General features: G+C 29.7%; 2 protein-coding genes across 2 annotated transcripts; both read right to left on the reverse strand.

Moving 5' to 3' along the window:
* Positions 1 to 1,970: 1,970 nt before the first annotated feature.
* Positions 1,971 to 3,098, reverse strand: LOC125824670 (F-box protein At2g26160-like). The gene has a single exon (XM_049504063.1). The coding sequence runs from the start codon at positions 3,096 to 3,098 to the stop codon at positions 1,971 to 1,973; it is 1,128 nt and encodes a 375-aa protein (XP_049360020.1).
* A 4,852-nt stretch (positions 3,099 to 7,950) lies between these two features.
* On the reverse strand, positions 7,951 to 13,431 carry LOC125824592 (probable LRR receptor-like serine/threonine-protein kinase At4g30520). Its single transcript, XM_049503996.1, has 11 exons — positions 12,985 to 13,431; positions 12,759 to 12,891; positions 12,565 to 12,636; positions 12,328 to 12,471; positions 11,842 to 11,913; positions 10,689 to 10,748; positions 10,473 to 10,570; positions 10,250 to 10,384; positions 9,834 to 10,178; positions 9,069 to 9,448; positions 7,951 to 8,664 (listed from the first exon to the last, which is right to left on the reverse strand). The coding sequence occupies exons 1-11, from the start codon at positions 13,070 to 13,072 to the stop codon at positions 8,296 to 8,298; spliced, it is 1,896 nt and encodes a 631-aa protein (XP_049359953.1). The 5' UTR covers positions 13,073 to 13,431; the 3' UTR covers positions 7,951 to 8,295.
* Between the last annotated feature and the right edge of the window lie 11,025 nt (positions 13,432 to 24,456).

The following is a 24,456-nucleotide window of genomic DNA, read 5'->3' on the forward strand; positions in this document are numbered from 1 at the left end:
GGGTGGCGATATAAGTGTTTCTATGTATAAATTATAATTTGGAGACATTTAATTAAAAGGTGTCAGATTTTCTATATTGGATCTTGACTAACTCAGATATGCATATAGGGCTCATTATTTAGGATAATGACGTTATTTTTTGTATTCAAATTGAAACTTGAGAGATTTGATTAAAGAGTGTTCAATGTCTACATTAAGCCTCCACTAATTTGGATATGAACATAGGCTCATTTTTAGGATGTCAACTTGATTTTTATTATATTCGGGATGAAATTCAAACATCTGATGAGTAGAGGATCACAATTTATGTTAGAAAGTTTGAAAAAAATGATCTCTTTTGAGTATGCATCCAATAATTTTGATAAAATTAAATTTATTTATAAAATAATAATTTTAGTCTTCGTTAACTATTTATCGAACTTTATTTTTTAGAATTGATAAGATGAATGAATGTTATTTTAGATTTATTTGAGAAAATACATAAAATTCCCCTTGAATTTGGCTGCAAAACTTATTTTAGTACTTGAACTATACGGACGTTTAAATACCTTCTAAACAACTTTCAAGTTAATTAAATACCCCTTTAATGGCTCATGTGGCAAATAAAAAAAACCAACGCTTAAATAATAAAAAATTAAAGAGAAAAAAAACAATTGGGCTACTTTTATTTTTCTTTTCAGCCAATAAGAGTTTTTCCCTTCATCTTCCTCACACCCCACCACCCCTATTCACCAACAACCCTAGCATTTTTTCTTCCTCACACCCCACCACCTGCACCACTTCTTCATTTTCTTCTTCGAACTCCCCACTTTCTTTTTCTTTCTTCGAAACCCTTCACCCTCATCTTATTTCTCCTTCTTCGACGAACCCCTCTTCTCCCCTTCTTTCTCCTTCTTCGAAACACTCATATCCCCATTTATTTTCTATCAATAAATAAGAATTTATTCTCACTTATTTTTAATTGTTATGAACAAGGAAAAAAATGAAAACAATCAACAACTTATTTTTGCTTCAAGATCACTATTTATAGAAGTGTTTATTGATTTGATGAACTTAAAAGCTTTTTTTAATGAAAAATTATATTTTTTTCATCTCTAATTAAATTTTTAGTTTCTACTGTTTATTTATTTTGATAAAGTACCTTAAAGATGGAATGTTTTTAGTGAAAATGGTCTTGAGAATTTTGGATCCGTGGAGTTAGATCTTTTTTGAGAATTTTAATTTTTTTTATAATCTTGGATGAATTTTTCTTTTTCTTTTTTTTCCTTTCTAAAATTGTGAATTAAGAAAACAAAAAAAAAGGAATAAAAAATTCAAAATTTAAATAATTATCAATGTGGATCTGACGTGACAACGATGTGGTACTGATGTGTCGATGACATGACGCGTGTGGAATGCACTTGCCATGTGAGACTGGTCTTATAAATTTAGGGTGAATTTAAATTCACTTGGAATGGAATTAGGGGGTAAATAATTATATGTAAAGTTAAAGTGCTAAAATAAATTCTGTTGTCAAGAAGGGATTTTATGTGTTTTCCCGATTTATTTCTAGAATGAGGTGCAGTTTTTTGTAGATGTAATTTGCTTCTCCTTCTTTTCTGTTTTTTTTAAATATATATATATATATTATTCTTTTAATATCTATTACATTTTATTATTATTATCAAAGCTTGAATTCGTATACTATAGTTTTATATGATTATTACTATTATCAAAGCTTGAATTATTAATATGATCTGTTTAAATTGTTAGGCCTGTGCGCTCATCTATGAAGGATAAATAGCTTGGTTATGATGTGAAGTCAAAGAGAAATAAACAACTACTATTAAAAATCATGAACATGTCATTAGTGTCATAATTATAATAAAATTTTAGTATTTGAACAATTTCAACTAACGTAAAAAGTTTGAACTTTTTTATGTATAATATTTGTATATTGAATAAAAAGTTTACATATTTTTATATTTGGATCACATTATGAATGATGGTGATATCCAAGTTGGCGGGCAAATAAGACTTATTGACAATTCAGGATATATTGATTCAATTTTACCGTCTTCCAAATTGTAAGCCCCCATGTCTCTTCCAACTCCGCCTTCCTGCTCTCTATCAAAATCAAACCAATCATCCGTAAAATATATATGATTTGGCTTTATTCCTGTAAATTTAGAAGAGTCAATACAACTTGCTTCGTTACGCCCCACAAAGATTGTTGAATCTCCCAAGTTTTTAATCTCCTTCAATTCGCCTTTGGTCACATCTAGTTCACAAACTTCAAATTTATATGTCTCAACCGATCTTCCACCATTGGCAAAATCAACTTCATCTTCATCAATATTATAAAATCGAGTTACAAGTAATAATGCACCAGATACTTCAACCAGATAGAACTGAACTGGGTGTTGATAAAATAAATCATGTAATGTAACAAGTAAATGTGGCTTAAAGTTAGAACATAAATTATAGAATCGGCCACCATAACATATATAATAATATTTGCCCTTATGGTAAATCATAGATGCCACACTAGTTAACCTTGGGGCTTTAATATGAGTCCAATTGAGGTATCCAGGACGCCAAAAAGCCAAACCACCACCACCATCATGAGCATTGTACCATAACATAAGGACATAATCTGATGTAATAGAAGGATTAGCAGATAAAACAGCTTTTATGACGTATTGCACTGTAGGTCTATGGTCAAAATCATGAAAAGCGAGTAAGATTTTGAGTGAGGGAAGTTGAATTTGGGTACGGGAAAAAGGATGCAACAAATTCATCTCTCCGTCACGACTAGTATTTGAGACAGTGCATAGCCATCCCTCTGTGGGAAAACACTCTGCATTCCTAACTTCGGGGAGAAATAAACGTGAAACTTTATTTTTGGAAAGAGAGTATAATTCGCGAAAATCATCTTCATGTTTTGCACCAAGCATAAGTAATGGAATTTGGGGAGAAAACACATCGAAATCGTCTTTAATAGCGGCTATTCGCCAAGAGGTACAAACAGAACGAAAAGCAATGAAATCTTCAATAACTTTAACACGATTTGCAATGTGAGAAATCAGATCATTGGGAAGTTCTGCCCAATCTGCCATACTTAATTTGATTCTGAATTAGAACAAAAAATAAAGAAGAGAATATAAGATTTGTAGTAGGGCAGAGATATTATGTAGGCGTGGAAGTATCCTATTCCTATAGGGACTCGAATTTCGAAAGAAAAAAAAAAACATTATCCTAGTTGGACTTTGAATTTATACAATAGAAAATTTTATGAAATAACAAACTATTAATTCAAATTAAATGTTATAGCCATAGTTTATTTTAAGTGTAATTCACACCAAACATTTCATTTTTTTGCCATCTGATTCGGTATACAATTAGTCATTTTCGGTATACAATTAGTCATTTTATATATTTTGGTATAAAATGCATTTGTGTTTGTATAAAGAGAGACAAAAGTTTATATACAAATACAAATACATATATTTTTGTCTTATACAGTTATAATTAAACAAATACATATCTTATTATACAAATTACAATGTATAAATGAATTTATACAAAACTGAACAATTTGTATAAAATTGGATGTTTCTAGCGAATTATACAAATAAAAAACTCCATAGCAAATTTTATATTTGTTATGAAGCGTAATTATGCAAACTATAGTTATAACATACAAATATGATTTTTATGTTTGATATACAATTACTTCAACTTTATTTGGGCTATGGCTTAACATGTGCTGACGTGGCCCACATATCATTTAATCGGTTAATTAAAAAAAAATAAAGTGGAAAAATTAGGCAACTTTTACGTGAAAAAGAAAATTATCCTAGTCTAGCTAGGTCGTTTTGTTCTAAATTTGGAGATTTTAGGGTGCGTTTGGTATGAAAGGAAAATGTTTTTCTAGAAAATGTTTTCCTGAAAAATAAGTTGATTTTTGACTTATTTTCTCATGTTTGGTTGGTGAGTAGAAAATATTTTCCGAAAAAAATTTTTAGTGTTTGATTTATGAATGAATTTTTTTTTTTGAGAAATATCTTTTATTTTTACTGGAGTAGAAACTAATTTTTGAAATTGAAAATATTTTTAAAAAACAAACTTAAATTTTTTTTGGGGCGTGGGGGGGTGGTAGGGGTGGGTGAGGGGGGTCGAGGGTAGGGGTGAAAAATTGAATTTTTGAAGTTGAAAATATTTTTTTAAAACAAACTTAAAAAATTTTTTGGGGGTGGGGGGTTGGTAGGGGAGCGGGTGGGGTGGGGGGTTGGGCTGAAAAAATAAAATTTTGAAACTGAAAATATTTTCTAAAAACAAACTTAAATTATTTTTTTTTGGGTAGGGGGCTGGTAGAGGGGGTGGGTGGGTGAGGGGTCGAGGGTAGGGGTGAAAAAATGAAATTTTGAAATTGAAAATATTTTTTAAAAACAAACTTAAATTTATTTTTTTGGGGGGAGGGGGGGGCTTGGTAGGGAGTGGGTGGGTGGGGGGTCGAGGATAGGGGTGAAAAAATGAAATTTTGAAATTGAAAATATTTTTTTTTTGGAGGGGGGGGGCTGGTAGGGGGTGGGGGGTAGAGGGTAGGGGTGAAAAAATAAAATTTTGAAATTGATTTTTTTTAAAAAAAACAAACTTAAATTATTTTTTTTGGGGGGTGGGGGGCTGGTAGGGGTGAGTGGGTGGGGGGAGTCAAGGGTAGGGTGAAAAAATGAAATTTTGAAGTTGAAAATATTTTTTAAAAACAAACTTTGAAAATTCATTTTTATTGGGGGGGGGGGGGTAGGGGCTGGTGGGGGTGGGTGAAAATAAATTTTGAAATTGGAAATATTTTTTAAAAACAAACTTTTAATTTATTTTTTTTGGGGGAGGGGGGGAGTGTGGGGCTGCTGGTTGGGGGTGGTTGAGGGTGGGGTGGGTGAAAATAAAATTTTGAAATTGGAAATATTTTCTACAAACAAACTTTAATTTATTTTTTTGGGGGTGGGGGTGCGGGGTGGTAGGGGGTTGGAGGGAGGGGGTGGGAAATAGTTACACTTTCTAATAATTGAATCACCTTTTTCGTATAATAACAACTTTAACATTCAGTGGCGGAGTTAGACTTATGAAGGGTGTGCAAAAATTTTAAAAGTAACAAACAAAAAATTTCAGTGAGTAGGATCTATATCCATCTTGTTTTACCTAGCGATTTTACCATCAACACCGTCAATCACTTTTTTCCCACTAAATATAATGTTTGGAAAAAAATAATTCTCTAATTTGGTTTGTTTTCAAAAATACATTAAGTTATATTAACTGATTATAATGAATGAGTCAAGATTTTACTGAACACGCATTTAAATAAATTATTATTAATTTTTACTTAAAATTAAAGTTACTTTTCAACCTAACAATTTTGCTACTTTTTATTTCAATGTATGTATGTTAAATTTCTTTTGTTTTGATAAAAAATATGTGAAAATTCTAATCAAATTTCCAAATTCACCTATGAAAAAACCTCCTAATAACCTAATTAGGAGGAAATGGAGAAGTGTAATTTATATAACCTTCTTTTTAATTCTTTAAGTAGAAACTCATTAAAAATATTATTTTATATTTACAAATTAATTATAGAAACTCATTTAAAATATTGTTTTATATTTAGAAATTAATTAAAGTTTCAGTTAAATTTAATATTTTTCCTTTTTTAAATTTATCTAGCACACTAATTTTGAGATTCAAATTTTTAAACTTAGACTGTATAGTAGCTTTTAAAACAAAATTTATATATTTAAAAATTATATAAAAATAATTTAAATGTACAATAATTAATAATTTAAAATATTTCAAAGACATATAAAAAATTTGATTGACTTTTAATATTTTATGAATATCATATAACTTGAAATGGAAAAAATAACTATTTACCCACAAAAGGTTGTGATTTTGATAAAATAATAAAAAGTAAAGACAGTACTAATATTCGAACTGCAGACCTTGGCATCCATTTTAAAAATTCATCGAGGTCACTGAGAAAACGCATGGTGAAAATATATACTTATTAAAATAATGGGAAGCTTTTTTGGTAGTGATTTTATCTTAAATTTCTTTTGAGCATTTTATATGTTTATTTGTGTGATAGATATATATAAGCATATATCTGAAATTATAGTTGGAAGAATGGTCAACTAAAATATTTCAATTTTGGTGATTGCTAGACTAAGTTTTTGATTCAATTGATAAGAAGTTGTTGTGGTAAAAGAAATTGGAAGCTGTATTTGTGTCTACTATTTTAAAAATCTTGCCTCAATTAAGTACTATATTGGAAAATGTGGCTATAATTGAGACTTTGAAATCCACACCAAATCCATTTCCTTCTCTTGAACATTATTTGAGAGGCTATATTACAAGAAGTGATGTACTAGTATTTTAAGTTAAATGTTTAAGAAACAAAAACTTCAATGGTTAGTTAACCTTTGGTGACATCTAGTTCACAAACTTTAAATTTATATGTCTCAACTTTAATGGTTAGTTCAACGGTTAAGGGGTTTCAATGTCACCGCGGGGACCCAAGTTTGAACCTTGTGTTCTGTAATATTTTACCCGAATTTTTGCTTCGCTTTTCCCCTTAATTCGTCTTTGTTTAAATTTATTTAGGTATATTCTTTTTAATTTAACCTTTTATTCTTCTTATTTTCATTGTTCATTTTGTTTCTAAAATAACTCTTTTTTATGTATTAACTTGAAGAAATTCTTTTAAGATGATGAAAAAATTGTTATTGAACTTGACATTGAGGTAAAAAATAGTTTAAATAAATAAGGTACATTGCAACAACATTTGATCAGAGTTCATCTTGTTTGAGATGCAACTTAAGGTGAACCCTTGAGAACATTTGTATCTAAATGTTGTTGGACTCTCCAAATATAATGTCGTACTCCCGTCAGATTCTTTAAAAATGCACTACTTTTTAAAAAATCCAACACACATCTGTTTATATTTTTGAAGAGTCCTAGCAACATAGCTAATAAGTAATAGGTTATAGGGGCGGACCCACCTTGTGTCTTCTGGGTGCTCAAGCACCCATTAATCTTGTATCGAACTATAGATATTTACTTTTTAAAAAATAACAGATTAATGTGGGCCATGTCAGCACATGTTAAGACGGTTGGGCCTGGATTCATAGTCCAACTAAGATAATATTTTTTGTTTCGAAATTCGTGTCCGTATAGGTATAGGAATAGCGATATTTCTAATTCTACCTAGTTCAAATACTAACTTTCCAATGATGTGAGTTCTTACATTGTAAATCGTGTTAAAGTTATTGAAGATTTCATTGCCTTTCGTTCTATTTGTACATCTTGGCGAATCACCAATATCAAGGACGATTTCAATGTGTTTTCTCCCCAAATTCCATTACTTATGCTTGGTGCAAAACATGAAGATGATTCTCCTGAATTTTACTCTCTTTTCAAAAATAAAGTTTCGCGTTTATTTCTCCCCAAAGCTAAAAATGCAGAATGTTTTCCCACAGAGGGATGGCTATTCACTGTTACAATTACTAGTCGTGATGGAGAGATGAACTTGTTGCAACGTTTTTCACCATCATTCATAATGTGATTGCATTCACCAAATATTTTTAGGCTCAAAACTACCCCTCCTATCACCTTTTTAGCATGATTCGTTACTCGTGTCATATTTTTAGTTCTTGTGTTTTATATATTTAGGATTTTCTTCTTGTTTTATTATTATTTTCCAAGCATAAATGATATTTGACTGGCCAAATGAGAATGAAATTAAGTTTAGATCAAACGAGCAGATCTGTATCATTATTTAAGACATTTAAAAAAAAGAATCATGTCATTTCACTATCGTATGAGGAAGTTACGGCTCTTTTACCAAAGGCAAGCAACATAAAGAAAGTTATTAGTTATTTAGTGCAAAGGACTATATTTACTCATAAAGATTGATACTTTTGATGAAGAGGGTTATTTACATTAGTCCCATAAACTCCTTCAAGTGTACTTTTATCAAACATAGCAAACTCCTATTTTCACACCATCTAAAGAAAACCAACAAATCAAAAAAAAAAAAAAAACTTTCTTTTTCTTCACCAACATGCTTTTTGATAGAGTTAATTGTGGTACTAACTTATAAAAAATTGAAAAGAATTAAGTACCTATGTTCAATTTCTTTTCCTTTTGGATATTTTGCTATTACGAGCCGAGGGTCATCGGAAATAGCATCTCTACCCCATAGAGATAGGGGTAAGGTTTGTGTACATCGTACCCTCTCCAAACCTCGTTGATATTTCGCTATTATCTTGGACCGGAAAGCTCCATGGCATGTGTGTCATAGTCATCATCCATCATCCCAAACATGGTCAAATGATCATGATCATTGTCATCATATCCAAGAGGCACCATAGAATGTTTAGTCTGAGTTTTGTTACTGTTTTTGGTTAGAGAAAAGCCATCATAGTTATGAGATGCAGCCCATTTTTCAGCAAGGCCATCGCCTTCGAGCATTCGGACCACCTCAGACATCTTGGGACGGTGGGACGGTAGGTATTGAGTACAGAGTATAGCCACTTGTAACATCTCCCCTACGTCGATCCTGTCGTAGTTGCTCCCAAGCTCTCTGTCGATGAGAGCTTCGAAGTTCTTCTCATGCTGCATTTTCTTAACCTGTAATCAAGCCACATTTGCTATGAAGCAGCAGTTCATGAGAAAATCTAAGCAAGACTCTATTTGTTAAAACCTACATTGCTCAAACTCTACAAAAATGTTGTTGCATTTGTGTCGGATTATCAAAAAATGTACTAGTTTTTTGGAGGATTCGACATGCACCAGTCTATATTTTGAAGAGTCCGACTAACAAAGGTTAAAAAATCACTAAATAAGTGATCTTACTGGAGCTCCATTTTTCACTTTTATTTAAAGGAAATATTGGTTGCTCGGACTCTTCAAAAATGATTAACGCATGCGTATCGAAGCCTTCAAAAGTAGTGCATTTTTGGAGGCTCCGAGAGGAGTGCAGCAACATTTTTGGAGAGTTCGAGCAACATAGATGAACAAAGAAACATACATACCCATTCAAGTACTGCTCCTTTCTGGTTTACTGTTTTTCCCAATTCAAGAGCTCTCATTCCAGTTATAAGCTCTAACAAGAGGATACCAAATCCAAACACATCCGTTTTCTCGGAAGATTGACCGGTGGAAAGGTACTCTGGTGCAATATGGCCAACTGTTCCACGAACAGCTGTGGTAACGTGAGAGTCAGCATGATCGAGGAGCTTTGCAAGGCCAAAGTCCCCGACAACAGCTTCACAGAAGTCATCTAATAGGACATTTGCTGCCTTCACATCTCTGTGGATTATCTTCGGATCACATTGCTCGTGAAGGTAAAGAAGACCTCTAGCTGCTCCAATAGCAATTCTCTTCCTGGTATTCCAATCTAGTGCTGGTTTTCCTGTCATCGCGAGAAATAGATTAAGAATTTGTACATTCCATCATTTTTTTATAAGTCTAAGATCATAAGGTTGAATTTGAGAACTTTGATCGAACAAACAAGAATTTCATTAACAAAATACTCCGTCCGTTTCAATTTGTTTATCTTACTTCCCTTTTTTGGCAATACTTTAATCCAAACGTCCCATGTGGCATGTTTAAAACCACAAGATTAAAAGACACATTGGTACACTCCGTATCTTTAATTTAAGACTTCAAGATTCAAAAGTCATTATTTACTTTTTTAAACTCCGTGTCAAGTCAAAATCAGACAAACAACAAAGAAACGAAGGGAGTAGAATGTCTAAGGTATGCAATTGGCTGAAAAGAGTACACAAGGTGTTTACCTCTAAGTCTTGATGCCACACTGCCATTAGACATGAAAGGATACACGAGAAGTCTCTCGTTTGGGGTAGCACAATAACCAATTAATCTGAGCAAATTTCTATGTACTGCCAAGCTAATTAGCTCCAATTCCGTCCGGAACTGTGATTCTCCAGCAGTTCCACTAATATCTTTCAATCGTTTCACCGCAACCAATGAGCCATCCCCCAACTTTCCACGGTAAACATTGCCAAATCCTCCAGCACCAAGAATGTTCTTGGAGCTGAAACTGTTTGTCGCACGTTGAAGTTCTTTAAATGTGAAGCTTCTGAGATTCCCTAGTCTAACTAGATCCTCCTCTTGCATATCTGGAACAAAAATACGAAACCTAAATAACTTTGAACCGTCATCAAATACACAAAATGCTACTAAGACTCACCATTAATGTTCAGAATAGACTGTTTCCTGTTTTGGTTCCTTTTCCAAATTATGAATCCGAATCCTAAGAGGAAAAGAGAGATGAAGCTGATACTAAGTCCCATTGCAATGGCAAGTCTTTTCGAGTTTCGCTTACCTGGTTACAACCGAAAGAAGTTTAAGAATTAAATCGAATTAATGTCTAAACATTGTTGAATCATGAGAAATCTTTTCTAAACTTTTACCGGTGGAATCAATGTCAAACGAAAGGGGCATCAGGTTCACCGATCCAAAGCAAGTCTCAGCAGAGTGATTTCCACATATCAAAGGGTTACCCACAACACTACGAAAACATTAAGAATAAAGAAAAATCACAATTAGAACTTAAACAAGACGATTTCTATGTACAAAAGAACACAATTATAATGTAACATAAGAAGAGTTGGGCAGAGAATCCATACTTGAAAGTTCTCGTAGGAAATTTAGGAATAGGTCCACTCAGATTATTGAAGGACAAGTCCCTGAAAGAATAAGAGGATAACAAAATCAGAACACACTATTTGACAACGAAAACAACAACTACAACAATGCCTCAGTCCATAACAAGTTGGGGTCAGCCATATGAATCCCCACATTCATTTAAGTTTATTGCATATCATCGTCATACTAAATAAAATAAAAGTGAAGAATAAGTTAGAATATAATAAGACCCCTAAACAGAACACATTATTCAACGGCAACGACGCGGACAACGCCTCAGTCTCAACCAAGAAAAAAAGTTGGGGTCGGCAATATGAATAATCACTTTCATTTAAGCTCGTTGCATATCATCGTCTTTCTAGATTAAATAAAAGTGAAATATAAGTTAAGAATATAATAATAACCCTGAACAGAACACACTATTCATTTCCTTTACACAAAACAGACACACTATTCGACAACAACAACAACGTCTCAATCCCAAACAAGTTCAATATGAATCCCCACTTTCATTTAAGTTCACTGCATATCATCATCATACTAAATAAAATAAAAGTAAAAAATAAGTTAAAATACAATAATACCCCTGATCAGAACACACTCTTCATTTCCTTTACACAAAAACAGAACACACTATTCGATGACAACAAAAACAACAACGCCTCAGTTACAAACAAGTTGGGGTCCGCATAATGAATCCCCACATTCATTTAAGTTCATTGCATATCATCGTCATACTAAATAAAATAAAAGTAAAAAATAAGTTAAAATATAATAATACTCCTAATCAGAACACACTATTCATTTCTTTATACAAAAAAAAAGAAAACACTATCCGACAACGACAACAACGCCTCAGTCCCAAACAAGTTGGGGTCAACAATATGAATCCCCACTTTCATTTAAGCTCATTGCATATCATCGTCATACAAAATAAAATAAAAATGAATAATAAGTTAAAAGATAATAATACCCCTAAACAGAACAAACTATTCAATTTCCTTTAAACAAAAAAAGCTTTAACATAAGGCTGATTCAAGAAAGTGACTAGATAATTCCAATTCTCAGGACAATCAGACAAAAGAATAAAACAAAATCAAACAAAAGTCATAGATTTAAAGAAGCAATACTCACAAGAAAGCAAGCTGAGGGACCCTGGCTAAAGAAAGAGGAATAGCACCAGACAAGCTGTTGTTGTTCAACCTTCTACTCCATTACAAGACAAACCCCAGAACAAGACATCAACAAGAAACAAAAACATAATAGTCAAAGAATAAGATAGCACTTAAACATCGTCTACATGAGAAAACAACAATTAAAGGAAAAAGGGTACTCAAGAAAAACAAGAGATAATGGTAAAAACCACACTTTGAAGTATCACGATTTCGCACGTTTTCTACCTAAACTATCATGTGTTCACTTTTCCTTCTTAAACCATCACCAACTATTTATCAAAACACACATCGACTATGAGATGGCGCTGAGATATGTTTTAGGTGATAATTCGTAGCAAACTCGCAAAAACATGATACTTCAGGTGTGTTTTAGACCATTCAACTCTAAAAACATAATCTTGATAATCACACAAAAATGAAAATTTTGAAAGTTTAATACACTTACAGATACTGAAGACTGTTTAACAGACCCAAAGAATCAGGAACATGACCAGAGAAATGGTTATTAGACAGATCCAATGTTTCAAGATTAGGAAGTTTCCCTAGCTCTCTTGGAATATGCCCAGAAATGTTGTTGTTTTGCAATAAACTACACAATTTCAACATACAAGAAAATTAACCAAATGGGGTCATCAAAATTTGAAATTACATACAACAAAAACATTAAAAAATTGTCTCTTACACTTGTTTAAGGTTTGTAAGATTTGATACCATCCCAGACAAAACCCCAGATAAACCTTGACTTGGAGCTCCTCTACAAACAAAAAAAAATACTTTCTTAGTTGATAAAACAGTAAAAGTTTCAATCTTTAACAACCAATATTATCATATAGTACCATAAAATTCCAAAAAAAAAAAACACACTATTAAACATACAGTGCAATAACAAGATTTTCAGAAGAACAACTGATCATAGCCCAACTACAAGGATCAACAGAATCTTCATCCCAATTACTTAAAGCTCCTTTTGGGTCATCCAAACTTCTCCTTATAGCAATCAAAGCTTCCACTATACATCAAAACAAAAGATCAAATTTTGAAAACCAAAAACTGAAAAATAAGCAAATGGGGTTCTTTTTTTTTTTTTTTTTTTTTTGTTTACCTTCATGATTCCTAGCTTCATATGAAAAACAAAGAAAAGGGTAAAACAGAAGCAAAGAGAGAACAAAAATCAAGAAAATGGAAGCCATTGATGATTAAAAAAAAAACCAAGAAAGTGAAATCAAATGATTCAACACATATATTAAGCAAACCCCATGAATTTATTTAACATTTTGGTTCATATAAATGATTAAAAATTGTGTCTTTTTTCAGTCAAAAACTAAAAAAAAAAAAAGTGAGAGAGTGTAAAGGAAAAGAAACAGGTTCTTTATCAGTCTGTCTATTTTGTTGGTATTTGTACCAACTCTGTTTCTCCTTTTGCTTTATCTGAGTTTGTTTGTGTTTTTTTTTTTTTCAAATTTTTTTTTACTATTTTTTTTGTACTGTGTTTTTGGTGTAAGAGAATCAGGTGTGGAGATGATATGAAGAAAATCAGTGAAAGTGAGAGGACTCAGAGAGAGGGAAGAGAGATTTTTTTTATTTTTTTTTTGAAGCTCAGAATTTGAGAATGACAGCAATATGCCTACTGAGAAAAAAAAAACAATGGACCAATCTCTTCTCTACCTCTTTAATTTGCGAACGTTCGAAATTTGTATTGAGGTTCGATAAAATTTATTTTTCAGATTGTCTTTCATTGAGATAAAGGAAGGTGGATTCTATACTCATGAATTAAATTTGAGATATTTGATTAAGAATGGACGAATACTTATGTGGTACACCTTTCTCTTTTCAAAAAGATCAAATTTTTTTTCCGGACGATATTAGTATTTAGAGGAGGAACAAAGAATTAAAGTTTATGAGTTTGAAATTCTGGTTATTTCGAGTTATTGAGTTTTAAGTTAGTGATTTGTACATATTCAACAGACTTTCTAAGTCAAATATAAGATTTATATTAAAACTATTGAGTTTGATTGAACTCATTATCTATATTCTCGCTCTAGCATTGTTTGTACAAGGGTTCGACATAATTAAAATGATGACGAAAAGTCTCACATTATACATATTAATGAATTTTCTAAGATCAATACAAGTATTAGAGCAAATTAATGAATTATTTAAGATCGATACAAGTATTAGAGTCTGTTTGGATTGACTAATTTTTGGCTAATTTTTATCATTTCTAGCCTGAATTTTACTTATTTAAAAATAGTTTATAAATTCATCCAAACACTAAAAAGGACTTAAATGTTATTTTGATTTTCTTTTTTTTAAAAAAAAACTTAAAATAAGTCAATCTAAATAGACTCTTAAACTAAAATATTGAGCTCATCGAACTCATAACCAATATTCTAGCTTTATTCTAATTTATACTGAAATTCAACTAAATTCAAATTGACACGATAAAGGAGCCCCTATTTTTTTAATCAAAAACGATAACATACTCAAAATTTAAATTTAAAATTCTAATTAAAAATGAATAAATATTTTTCTTCACTTTTCACCATTATATGTACCATAAAAAGAAAAAATCATTACTTGTTTATTTATAGGAAACAAGTAAAGGCAAAAAGAAGAAAATGTGTGAAGGATTTTTGTGGATTTATTGCAAGAAAAAGGAGAAAACACACTGTTTTGGTTCTGCAAGTACTACTCTACTACTCTATATATAATTTTGTTCTTTCTGATAGTCTACTAAGAAAAGACTTGACAATAGTATATAATTATTAAACCTATATTTCCTTTTCCAATGTTTAATACTCTTAATTGCAAGTTTATTTTGAATTTTTGGTGAAACTAATAAATGGTAAGTTGTAACAACCATTATAGTTCATTACAATAATTTAACTTATTATAGAAAGTTATATACTCCCTCCTTTCCATTTGTTTATCATTTTTAATTTGATACGGAATTTAAAAACTAAAAAAAATTATAATTTTAAATTAAATATATATCAAATACTTTTTGATCTTGTAATCTAAAACATGTCATGTAGAAAGTTGAAATCAAAAAATTATCAAAAAAGAAAACAAATATGATTTTTGAAGTAAACTAAAAACAAAGTGTGACAAACAAATTGAAACAGAAAGAGTATATATAAGTGTCACCTTAACAAAATTATACCCTTTAAAAAATCGATAGATAAAATGTGTAGTTTAATAAATTATTTTAATTTGATAAATGTCTCTTAAAAACTGAACAATATTAAGAAGAAAGAATATAAAGATATAGTTGGAAAAATATAGTACTAATTTTGTTTTGATTTTCTAAAGTGACACTTGTTTTATGACAATTTTTCTTTTATAGGTAAAATGACATTTATTTGAAATGGAGTATATGCATATATTGCTTATTAACTTACCATTAAAGATTTAGGTGAATTATTCCTATTTAAGTTTGAGGTTATATTTATTTTTGGTTTGATCGTAGGTATTAGGTAAAACAAGTACTAAGGTTGTGATTATAGTTTAGATAACTTATTCATGTAGAATCTCGTGATTATAAAACGACCCTAGATGGTTAATTAGAAATTTTGGAGTTCAAGCCATGTGAATAGGAAAAAAAATTCTAATAAAAAACGCTTTTCTTTTTTATCGATTTTATGCGACACGATTTCAAATTATGAGGGAGTATAGCGAATATCAAACACCACTCGAATGGAATAAAGTTAATCCTTGATTGGTTTAATTACTTGATAAAAATAAAACACTTGAAAAAGTTGTTGATATGACAAAATTTCATAAGTTAGTCTGAATAAAGTAATCCTCTTTGTAGGTGTAGTACTTTATTTACATGGATTTAGTTATACATTCATGATTAAGGCTAATTAGGTATAATTGCTTATACTGTTTCTGTCATTATACAAAATTAGAAATATTCTCTCTTTTCAAGAAATTTTTATCACTTTTTTTTTCTTTAATATATGCTCTATTGAATAGATAGTCAACAATAGGCTATTAGGGTCTTTGGTAGGTGGGATAAATTTATATCATTAATTAAATATTGTATAAATTTATTTTAAATCTAATTCTAGAATGTTTTATTTTATTTTATCAAATTTGAAATTATTGTACCTCAATTCGTAGGTAAATGAGATAAATTTGTTGATTTTGTACAATAAAATTCCTTTTTTTTAGTTTATTATCTAGTGTCTAATATTTATTTTAGTATATAGCTAACTTATATTTATGCTTGAAATTCTATTTTGTTATTTCTTTTGGTGCAATAAATTTGTAGCCTTTTACGATCGAGTCAATTCATATTGTATAGTTTGTGTAATAAGAATTAACAAATTTGAAATAAAATGTGAGATTATTTTTCTCATATACATAATTGAATTTTCACTTTCGAATTAATAATTTTGGGGTCGGTATAGTCTTAATTTTGAAATATTGTGTCTTTTCAATGGTATTACTCAATTTATTCACATTATTGACAAGAAGTAGAAGTTTTTGTTTTTATTTTTTTAACAAAAAAAAGTAAAAGAAAAAGGGGAAAAGACTATTAGTTTATCACTAGGAGAACTCAATTAATGATAAGCTTATCAAAAGCAAGTTATAATAGAAGCCATTAATTAAAAAAATCATCATTTTTTGAGTTTCTTTTCTCATAGGAAAAGTATGTATTTTAAAGTAAAAAAGAGTGAGGAAGTGAAAAGAGAAGTAAACAAATTAACCCAACACTTTTTCATTTATTTCAAAATTATTATGTAATGTATCTTTTGGACAAAATGAGTGTGTTATACTTTATAAATTTCTCAATTTTCAATTTTTATTTGGACGTAGGATTCGCTTAAGGTGTCATGTGCATTACTTCTTCAAAAAATTGCCAGTCCTTCTTTATGATTCGTCCTCATCGGTCCACCCTCCATCATTCAACTTCTTAGGTGATGTTTGCTTCCTAATCGTCACTATACTGAGAGAATATTCAGATCTGATACATATATTTGTCACAATTTAAACTCATGACATGTATTGTTTGTTTTCGCCCAATTGATCTCATGAATTTGTCCGTAGGCATTGTCGAGTCCAAAAACAATAGACTTTCTCCTTCAGTGGCGGACGCTTGAACATACAACCTTAAGGAATTTTTGCAACCCCACACAACCTTAAGAAATTTTGAACCTCTATATACAATGTAATTTTCCAGCGAAGGGGTGTCACTTGACACCCCTAGGTCAAGGGTGGGTCCGCCTCTGTTATCCTTTGTCTAAGATGATATGTGTCTCTCTGCTTTGAAAGTTTGTCAGTCTAGAAATTTATTAGCTTTTCTTTGACCTGCTCTCGTCAACCCGCCTTTCAACACATGTCACATATTCATATTACTTATGTTTTAATTAACACATTACGAAAAAAAAAAGACATTTGATTTTCTTGATTATAGGGACGATATTTAATTATCTACCAATTTTTTTTTATCAACTTAAACATTTAATTAAAATTGCAAGGGTAATTTTTTTTATTTTAAAGTAATTACGGACTTTTAATTTTCTAATATTTGGGATGAAAAAGTGGCAATAAAAAATTACTAATACACATGAGAGTTTATGTTCAATAGCTGTATTTCATTATTGGAGTAAGTCAATTTCTCAAGATTTTGGAGATTTTTTTTTCAACAGAAAAAAACTATAAAAGGAAACAATTTTCCAACAAACAAATATCCTTGTCCTTCTCAAATATCTATTTTTCATTAGTTCCCATGTGGAGTATGGCAAGGATAATGTATACGCAGTTTTATCTCTATCTTATGAAAATAAATAGATTATTAGAGTTGATAGATTCTCGGCTCAAGTAAAATCTATTTTATATTAATTAGTGGTGTGAAATTAATAGTTAACTAGCATGTACAACTGAGATTATTGTAGAAATCTATAAACTTCAAGTATTGATTTCGCCTTTAATACAAAAACTAAGCAAAACTATTGAATTCGTCAAAATACATAGCTAATACTATAACTTCACTCCTAAATGTAATGTCATAATATATTAACTTAAGATCGTTATAGCTGATTCTCGATATGAGAAAGTTTAGCATGTTGAGTAGGATAAAGGTATAATTATTTTTTTTTAAAAAAAGGTTAAAAGAGAAATATCTATTGGATCAAAAATCCAAATACTCAACAACATGCAAATTATTCCAAATTGATAAAATTCCAACTTTTTTGTCCCTTCAAACTCCTAAAACACACACACACACAAAAAAGTAAAGGAATTTGATCTCTTTTTTTTTCTTCTTCTTCTTCTTTTCAAATAATGTGGGGAATATTCCCAACCCTCTCAACTAGCATAGCACACTTGTTTTCCTCCACTAGATTATAAAAGAATTTATGTCATAATTCAAGTTACCAGTCTAACAGATTTCATGAATTTATTTCTTGAGTTACGCTATTATTGAGATTGAAATTAGATGTATCATGTGAACTTGTGTTATATTTAATAAAAGAAAAAACATTTTTCTTTCAGTTCAATATGAGATTCGTCTATACTTCTTCATAACTTTGTAACACAAGAAGTCTATTCATTTATTATTGAGGCTAAAAATGAATGTACCTTACGAATTAATTTGTGATGTCTTATAAAATTCTTTATTTTACTACTATTTCATTCCAAAATGATTTATCTAAGGTGTGCTGTGCATCACTTATAGACTATAGTTGATGAGCTTTTTGAAAAAAATGGGTTTCTTTATTTTCTTTTTTAAAAAAGTTTATTGGGAGTACAATTACTATAGTGTGATATTAAAGTACAAATCTCTATCGAATAAATTCCTCCAAAGAGGACCACGGTTTTAGAATATTTAATCTTATAGAAGAATTTTTTTTTATATCATTTATTTTCATTTGTCAACTATTCTTTATCCACTACACCTTTTTTAATTAAAAAAAATGTTTGTTCTATAATTAATCATAATAAAATTAATATTCCTTTAAATTTCTTGTACTTTTAGAGAATCTTGCTGGTAATTTTGTAAAGTTGCAGCAATACATAAAAGTGCAAATTTACGAGATTTGATTCTAAAAAAACGTTTTAAAAAATAGGAGAAATTGAAAAAATTACAAAAAGAATATTAATTTCAAACTATATATTTTAGGTATTTTCTTAGCCAAAGAATGATAGATTTGATAAGAAGGATAATGTTGCTTCAACACTAACAAGCATGTTACTTTTAATTAGAAATCTCGATTTTAAGTTTCGATTCTAAAAAAAACTATGTGGTTGGGACTTGAGAGTGTTTTTCTAGTGAGATGTATGCGGCGTGTTTGAATTATTATGGATGCATGAAGAAAAAATACATGTTGCTCCAAAATCATATATTTTTGTTAATAAACAATAATTTATTGATTAATCTTGTTCCCTTTAGAATATGGACTTGAATAAAATAAGGTGGTAAAAACTAAATGGACAAATTAAAAGTATAACAACTTTCACATATAGCAAACACAAAATTCATATTTGTATGATATAGCAAAGTTTGCATAATTGCGCTCCATAGCAAACATAAATATGTATATTTCGCTATACATATACAAAAGAAAGCAGTTGTATAATCTGCTTTGGTAGACATATACAAAAAGATCAATTATATAAAGTGAGAGAGGCGAGTGAGCGAGCGAGATCTGGGAGAGGGGAGAGAGGGGAACGAAAATATATGTATATACAATTTTCACACATTTTATACATTTGCGTTTTTGTATAAAGTGAGAGAGGCGAGTGAGAGAGCGAGATCTGGGAGAGTGGCGAGCGAGATCTGGGAGAGGGGAGATAGGGGAACGAAAATATATGCAATAGATACAATTTTCTCTCGGTTTATACAAACACAAACACATTTTATACAATTTGTATTTTTTGTATAAAGTGAGAGAGCAAGATCTGGGAGAGTGGCGAGCGAGATTTGGGAGAGGGGAACGAAAGTATATGTATATATACAATTTTCTCTCGCTTTATACAAATACAAACGCACTTTATACACTTGCGTTTGTATAAAAATCGAGAGAGGCGAAGGAGAGAACAAGAGTGGCGAGCGAGATTTACCAGGAGAGATGTGAAATAGCAACAATTTGCTATGAGGTACAATTAAATCAAACTATATTTATAGCATTTAATTTGAATGAATAGTTTGCTATTATATACAATTTTCCCTTAAAAGTAACCAAAGAAACCAATCAAAATCCAAGAATTTGAGAAGGATAAAGTAAATTCAACCTTTTGGCTCCTAAAGCCTCTTAAAAGTCGCAAGTATTCAACTTAAAAGATATGTTCTTATCAACATTTTAGTTTCATAAAGATAAAAAGTATATATATTCCTTAATTCTTCAACTAAAATAATTAGGGCGGAGCTAGAATCTTGCATATAGGTTCGATCGAATTTAGTAACTTTTGCTCAAATTAAATATTTGTATTAAGAAATTTATTAAATATTTATCAATATTAAGTTTAAAACTCAATTACTAACATTTGGTACTCATAATATTAAAATTTGGACTTTGCCATTTAATAATTACTAGTTTTTATATTTTTCTTCCATCTCATACTTCATGTATGGATTTGACTTTGAGAACTTGTCCCTACTTGGAAACAACTTTCCTTTTTTTATTTTCTTTCGAGATATTTGTTTTGAAATCTAATTAATTTATATTCATTTTAAGGATGAAATACTTTTTGTCCAAGGCAACTCAATTCTCATGACTCAACCAATTACTAGCTTTTCACTTTTCTTCCATTTCGTACTAAAAACACATGAATTTTTGGAGAAAATTTCTCAAAAAAGAGGTCAGTAGGAAATGGAGTTGGCAAGCGATTCACCAATAGACATTATGTTGGGAATCCTATATTTCCAACATACCTTGATAAAAAAAAAAAAACCATCAAAAATTCACGTGTTTAATAATAAAATTCAAGTTTTTTTTTTATCAAGAATAACAAAATACTTATCGCCCCATTTCAAGAACTTATGTCATCATCCTTCCAATCTCAATAAAATAATCTCTTAGTATTTATTTACTTTTGGTTCAATGATAACTTTGGAAACTAGAATATAAATTTACCACACCAATTGATTGACATGATGATGTAACTACTTACTAGTGCTAAATTTTCAGTTTATTATGTGGAGACAAACCAAAAATATGTGTTGTCTCTAAAAATCTAAAATGACTAGTATTTCTTTTACAGTAAAGTAATTTATTTAGTTCAAAATTTATCTTTTTAATTATTTAGTAAGATTTTTAACACATATAATATTTAAGTTGATATTACTAAAATTGAATAAACCCGTGAATATTAAGCCATATCTCATAATCTTTGGAAAATATAAAAAACGAACAACGAGAATTGAAAAGGATCATATAGAATTATAGTGAGATAAATAAGATATCTATATCTTAACTAAAAAATTTAAGTTGAAGCTCTGAATATTGAAAAAAGAAAGAACTGACTGAAAACACTTTTCCTTTTAATAACTTTATGTGACATATATAAATCAATATTAATCTAAGTGTTAATACCGATATTAAAGAAAAAATATAATTAATTACTACTAAAAAACTTGTAAAAAGTACACACAATTATTAAAATATTTAGGAACACTTAAATAATAGTGTATGGGAATTGCCAAAAATCCAAATCTTTGTTGGAATTCGTTTATTCTTCTTATTCTTCCAACTAGGAGAAGAAATTGATTCCTCCACGTTAGATGTTTGCTTTATCTAAAGTCCAAAATGTGAGAGAATAATTTCCTCTGTTCGTTTCAAATTATCTGTTTGTTCGTATTTTCATAATTTATTTAATAAAATAGTGTAATTAGTTTCTTTTTAAACTATTTGACTCTTATTGATATTTTAAGATATAATTTTCTTTATTGAATATTTTACTCGATTGGATTTTAAATTATTTGTCATAATTTTTACACATTCTCTAAGAAAATAGTGTAATTAGGAAGGACTTTAATTATTTATTGTTATTGATATTTTAAGACATTGAATATTTGTTTTAGTTATGTGTAGTCTTCAAAAATAATTACTACTCAAAGTAAAATAAGAAAAAATAATTAGTTTTGTGTCAAATTTTTAAATAATAAATAATTTGAAATAGTAATTATTTTTAAAAAACACGATAAATAATTTGAGACGATGAAAGTAAACTTTAAAAAATAGAGGGGCTAAAATATAAAGTCCATAAAGTTAATTGGGAATAGTGTTTGAAAAAAGAAAAAGGCATTCACCCGTGCCTTCACATTTTCAGTCTTTTTGCAGTTTGCCCCCACTTTTTATATCAATTGCTTTTTTAGTAGCTTAATTTACTTTTTCATAAATATTACTACTATATTTATTTATTTTTTACCAAAGTGTTTCCCTTTTTAAAACTTTTCACTTTTTCCTAACTTTTGGATAAGATTATATAAAAGACACTATGCAAATTGTTTTACAAAAAAACAATTAGTATGTAATAGATTACGCAAATATTGCATGTAGTTTGATTCATAGTATTTTACGATTCCTATTCGTTCCAATTTTATGTCGCGCTAGAATGATAGTAGTTGTCTAGTCTCATCCGAAAGTTTAATCTCCTTACTTTTTACTATTGTTTTTACTTTTTACCTAGTTGGCTCCTTCTGATCTTTAATCGCGCTAAAGGCCAACGATAGACAATAACCGCACGCCCTCGCCCCATCTTACAACTTTATCGTATTGTGCTTCTTCAAAAAGTAACTCTTCTCAAAATCTACTCAAACAATTATTACTATACCCCTATTAGTATATCATGTACTTCTCTTCACGTGACATAATATTTGTGTGGCGATAAAAAAGTTAAATATCCTCATTGGTCTATAGTGCTTTTTTGGGCAAGAGTTCATGGGCTCTACCTAGTCCAGCCCATCCAAGAATTGAGATTGAACTCCTCAAGCCAATGAAGCTAAACTGTTATTTTTGGGCTTGCAGTAGAAATGGCCCGATGACTTTATTGGGCCTTGATACACTCAAACGAATTGATTCCGGCCCATTCACATCGTCTTGCTATTAACGAACAATATGGCAACTTGAAAATGTGCTTTCCGGTGTTTTCATCAAATTATATTAAATCGTGTCATAGTTAACTAATAAATTAAAGTGAGACATTATGTTTACGTTTCATATAATTGTAGTTCAAACATTGTTGTCTCACTTCAAACATACATGACCGAGGTTCAATTATATTTGTCAAATTTTACACGATACAAATTTAAGTTAATCGAAATAAAAAATATATATTGGACATTGGTGGTCCAAGGAGGGCCCCTTTCCAAACAAAAATGGGAACATTATTAAAGTGAGATTTACACTATTGTTGTGCAAGTGATAATGATTGATGTGGACAAACTAAAAACCACTAATAATTATAACTTTTTTCTTCTATATCTACACATTTTAGTGACTAATAAAACCCAAAAATGTTAAACAAGACAAATTATGTGTGCGCTAGTTGCTAGAAAGGGATTATCCAAATATATAATTTTTGTTTTTCAATTTTATACTCGAGATTAGTGGAATCTGATTAAATTTGAATTTATACCAACTCAATTTTAGTTATTGCATTGCTGCAAGGGTTATTTGTCCATTTGATTTCTATTTATTTTGATAATATCATAATTCATTAAGGATTGATTGAGTTAAATTGAATATTTTTTTTTGTGTATGAAGTTATTCAATGGAAGAGTGGAACTTCTAATAACAGAAACGAGTATTATTATAATGAATAAACTCAAGTTTAACATAATCTTTTTATCTATATAAATTATAAGGCTATTAATTAGCCAATAAATCAAAGCATAACATTATGAATAAATTTGTTATTATTGATCAATTAAGACTTTCAAATGGCTCATCAATGTTGATTATATATATGGTAATATATATGGTAAATAATTCATTAGAGTGAATATTCAGTATTTGATTCGATATTCCCAAAATTTGATTTCAATAATTTGAATAATCACTAATTAAAAATAAATATCAAATATCGAACTTACAATTCATTAAAAGTGGACGTTCAATACTTAGTTTGGTGTTTTTAAAATCTGATTCGTTAATTTCGATAATCCCTAATTAAAGTAGATATCAAATATCAAACTTATAATTCCTTACGAGTGGACGTTCAACATTTCCAAAGTTTGATTCAATTATTTCGATAATTGGTTATTAAAAGTATATATCAAATACTATTCTTAAAATTTAATTTTGGTAATCTTGATAATCGATAATTAAAAGTAGATACGAAATATTAAACATACATTCATTAGAGGTGAATGTTCAATATTCATTAATTTGATATTTTCAAAGTTCAATTTCAATAATCTCGATAAACAATAATTAAAAATATATAGTAATTAAATACCAAACTTTTAAAGTTCGATTTGGTACCATAATCAAATTTCAATTTTATGAGTAATAATAATAGATAAAAAAATAATTTATTTTTATATTTATAGAAAAAGTTAGATGACGGCACGTAATCCATTTGGCCCACATAGATTTTTCCCTCCTATTTAAATCGCCTTTAA

The sequence above is a fragment of the Solanum verrucosum genome, unplaced genomic scaffold, assembly GCF_900185275.1.
Source record: "Solanum verrucosum unplaced genomic scaffold, falcon-dt-bn FXZP01000022.1, whole genome shotgun sequence".
Classification (NCBI taxonomy): domain Eukaryota; kingdom Viridiplantae; phylum Streptophyta; class Magnoliopsida; order Solanales; family Solanaceae; genus Solanum; species Solanum verrucosum.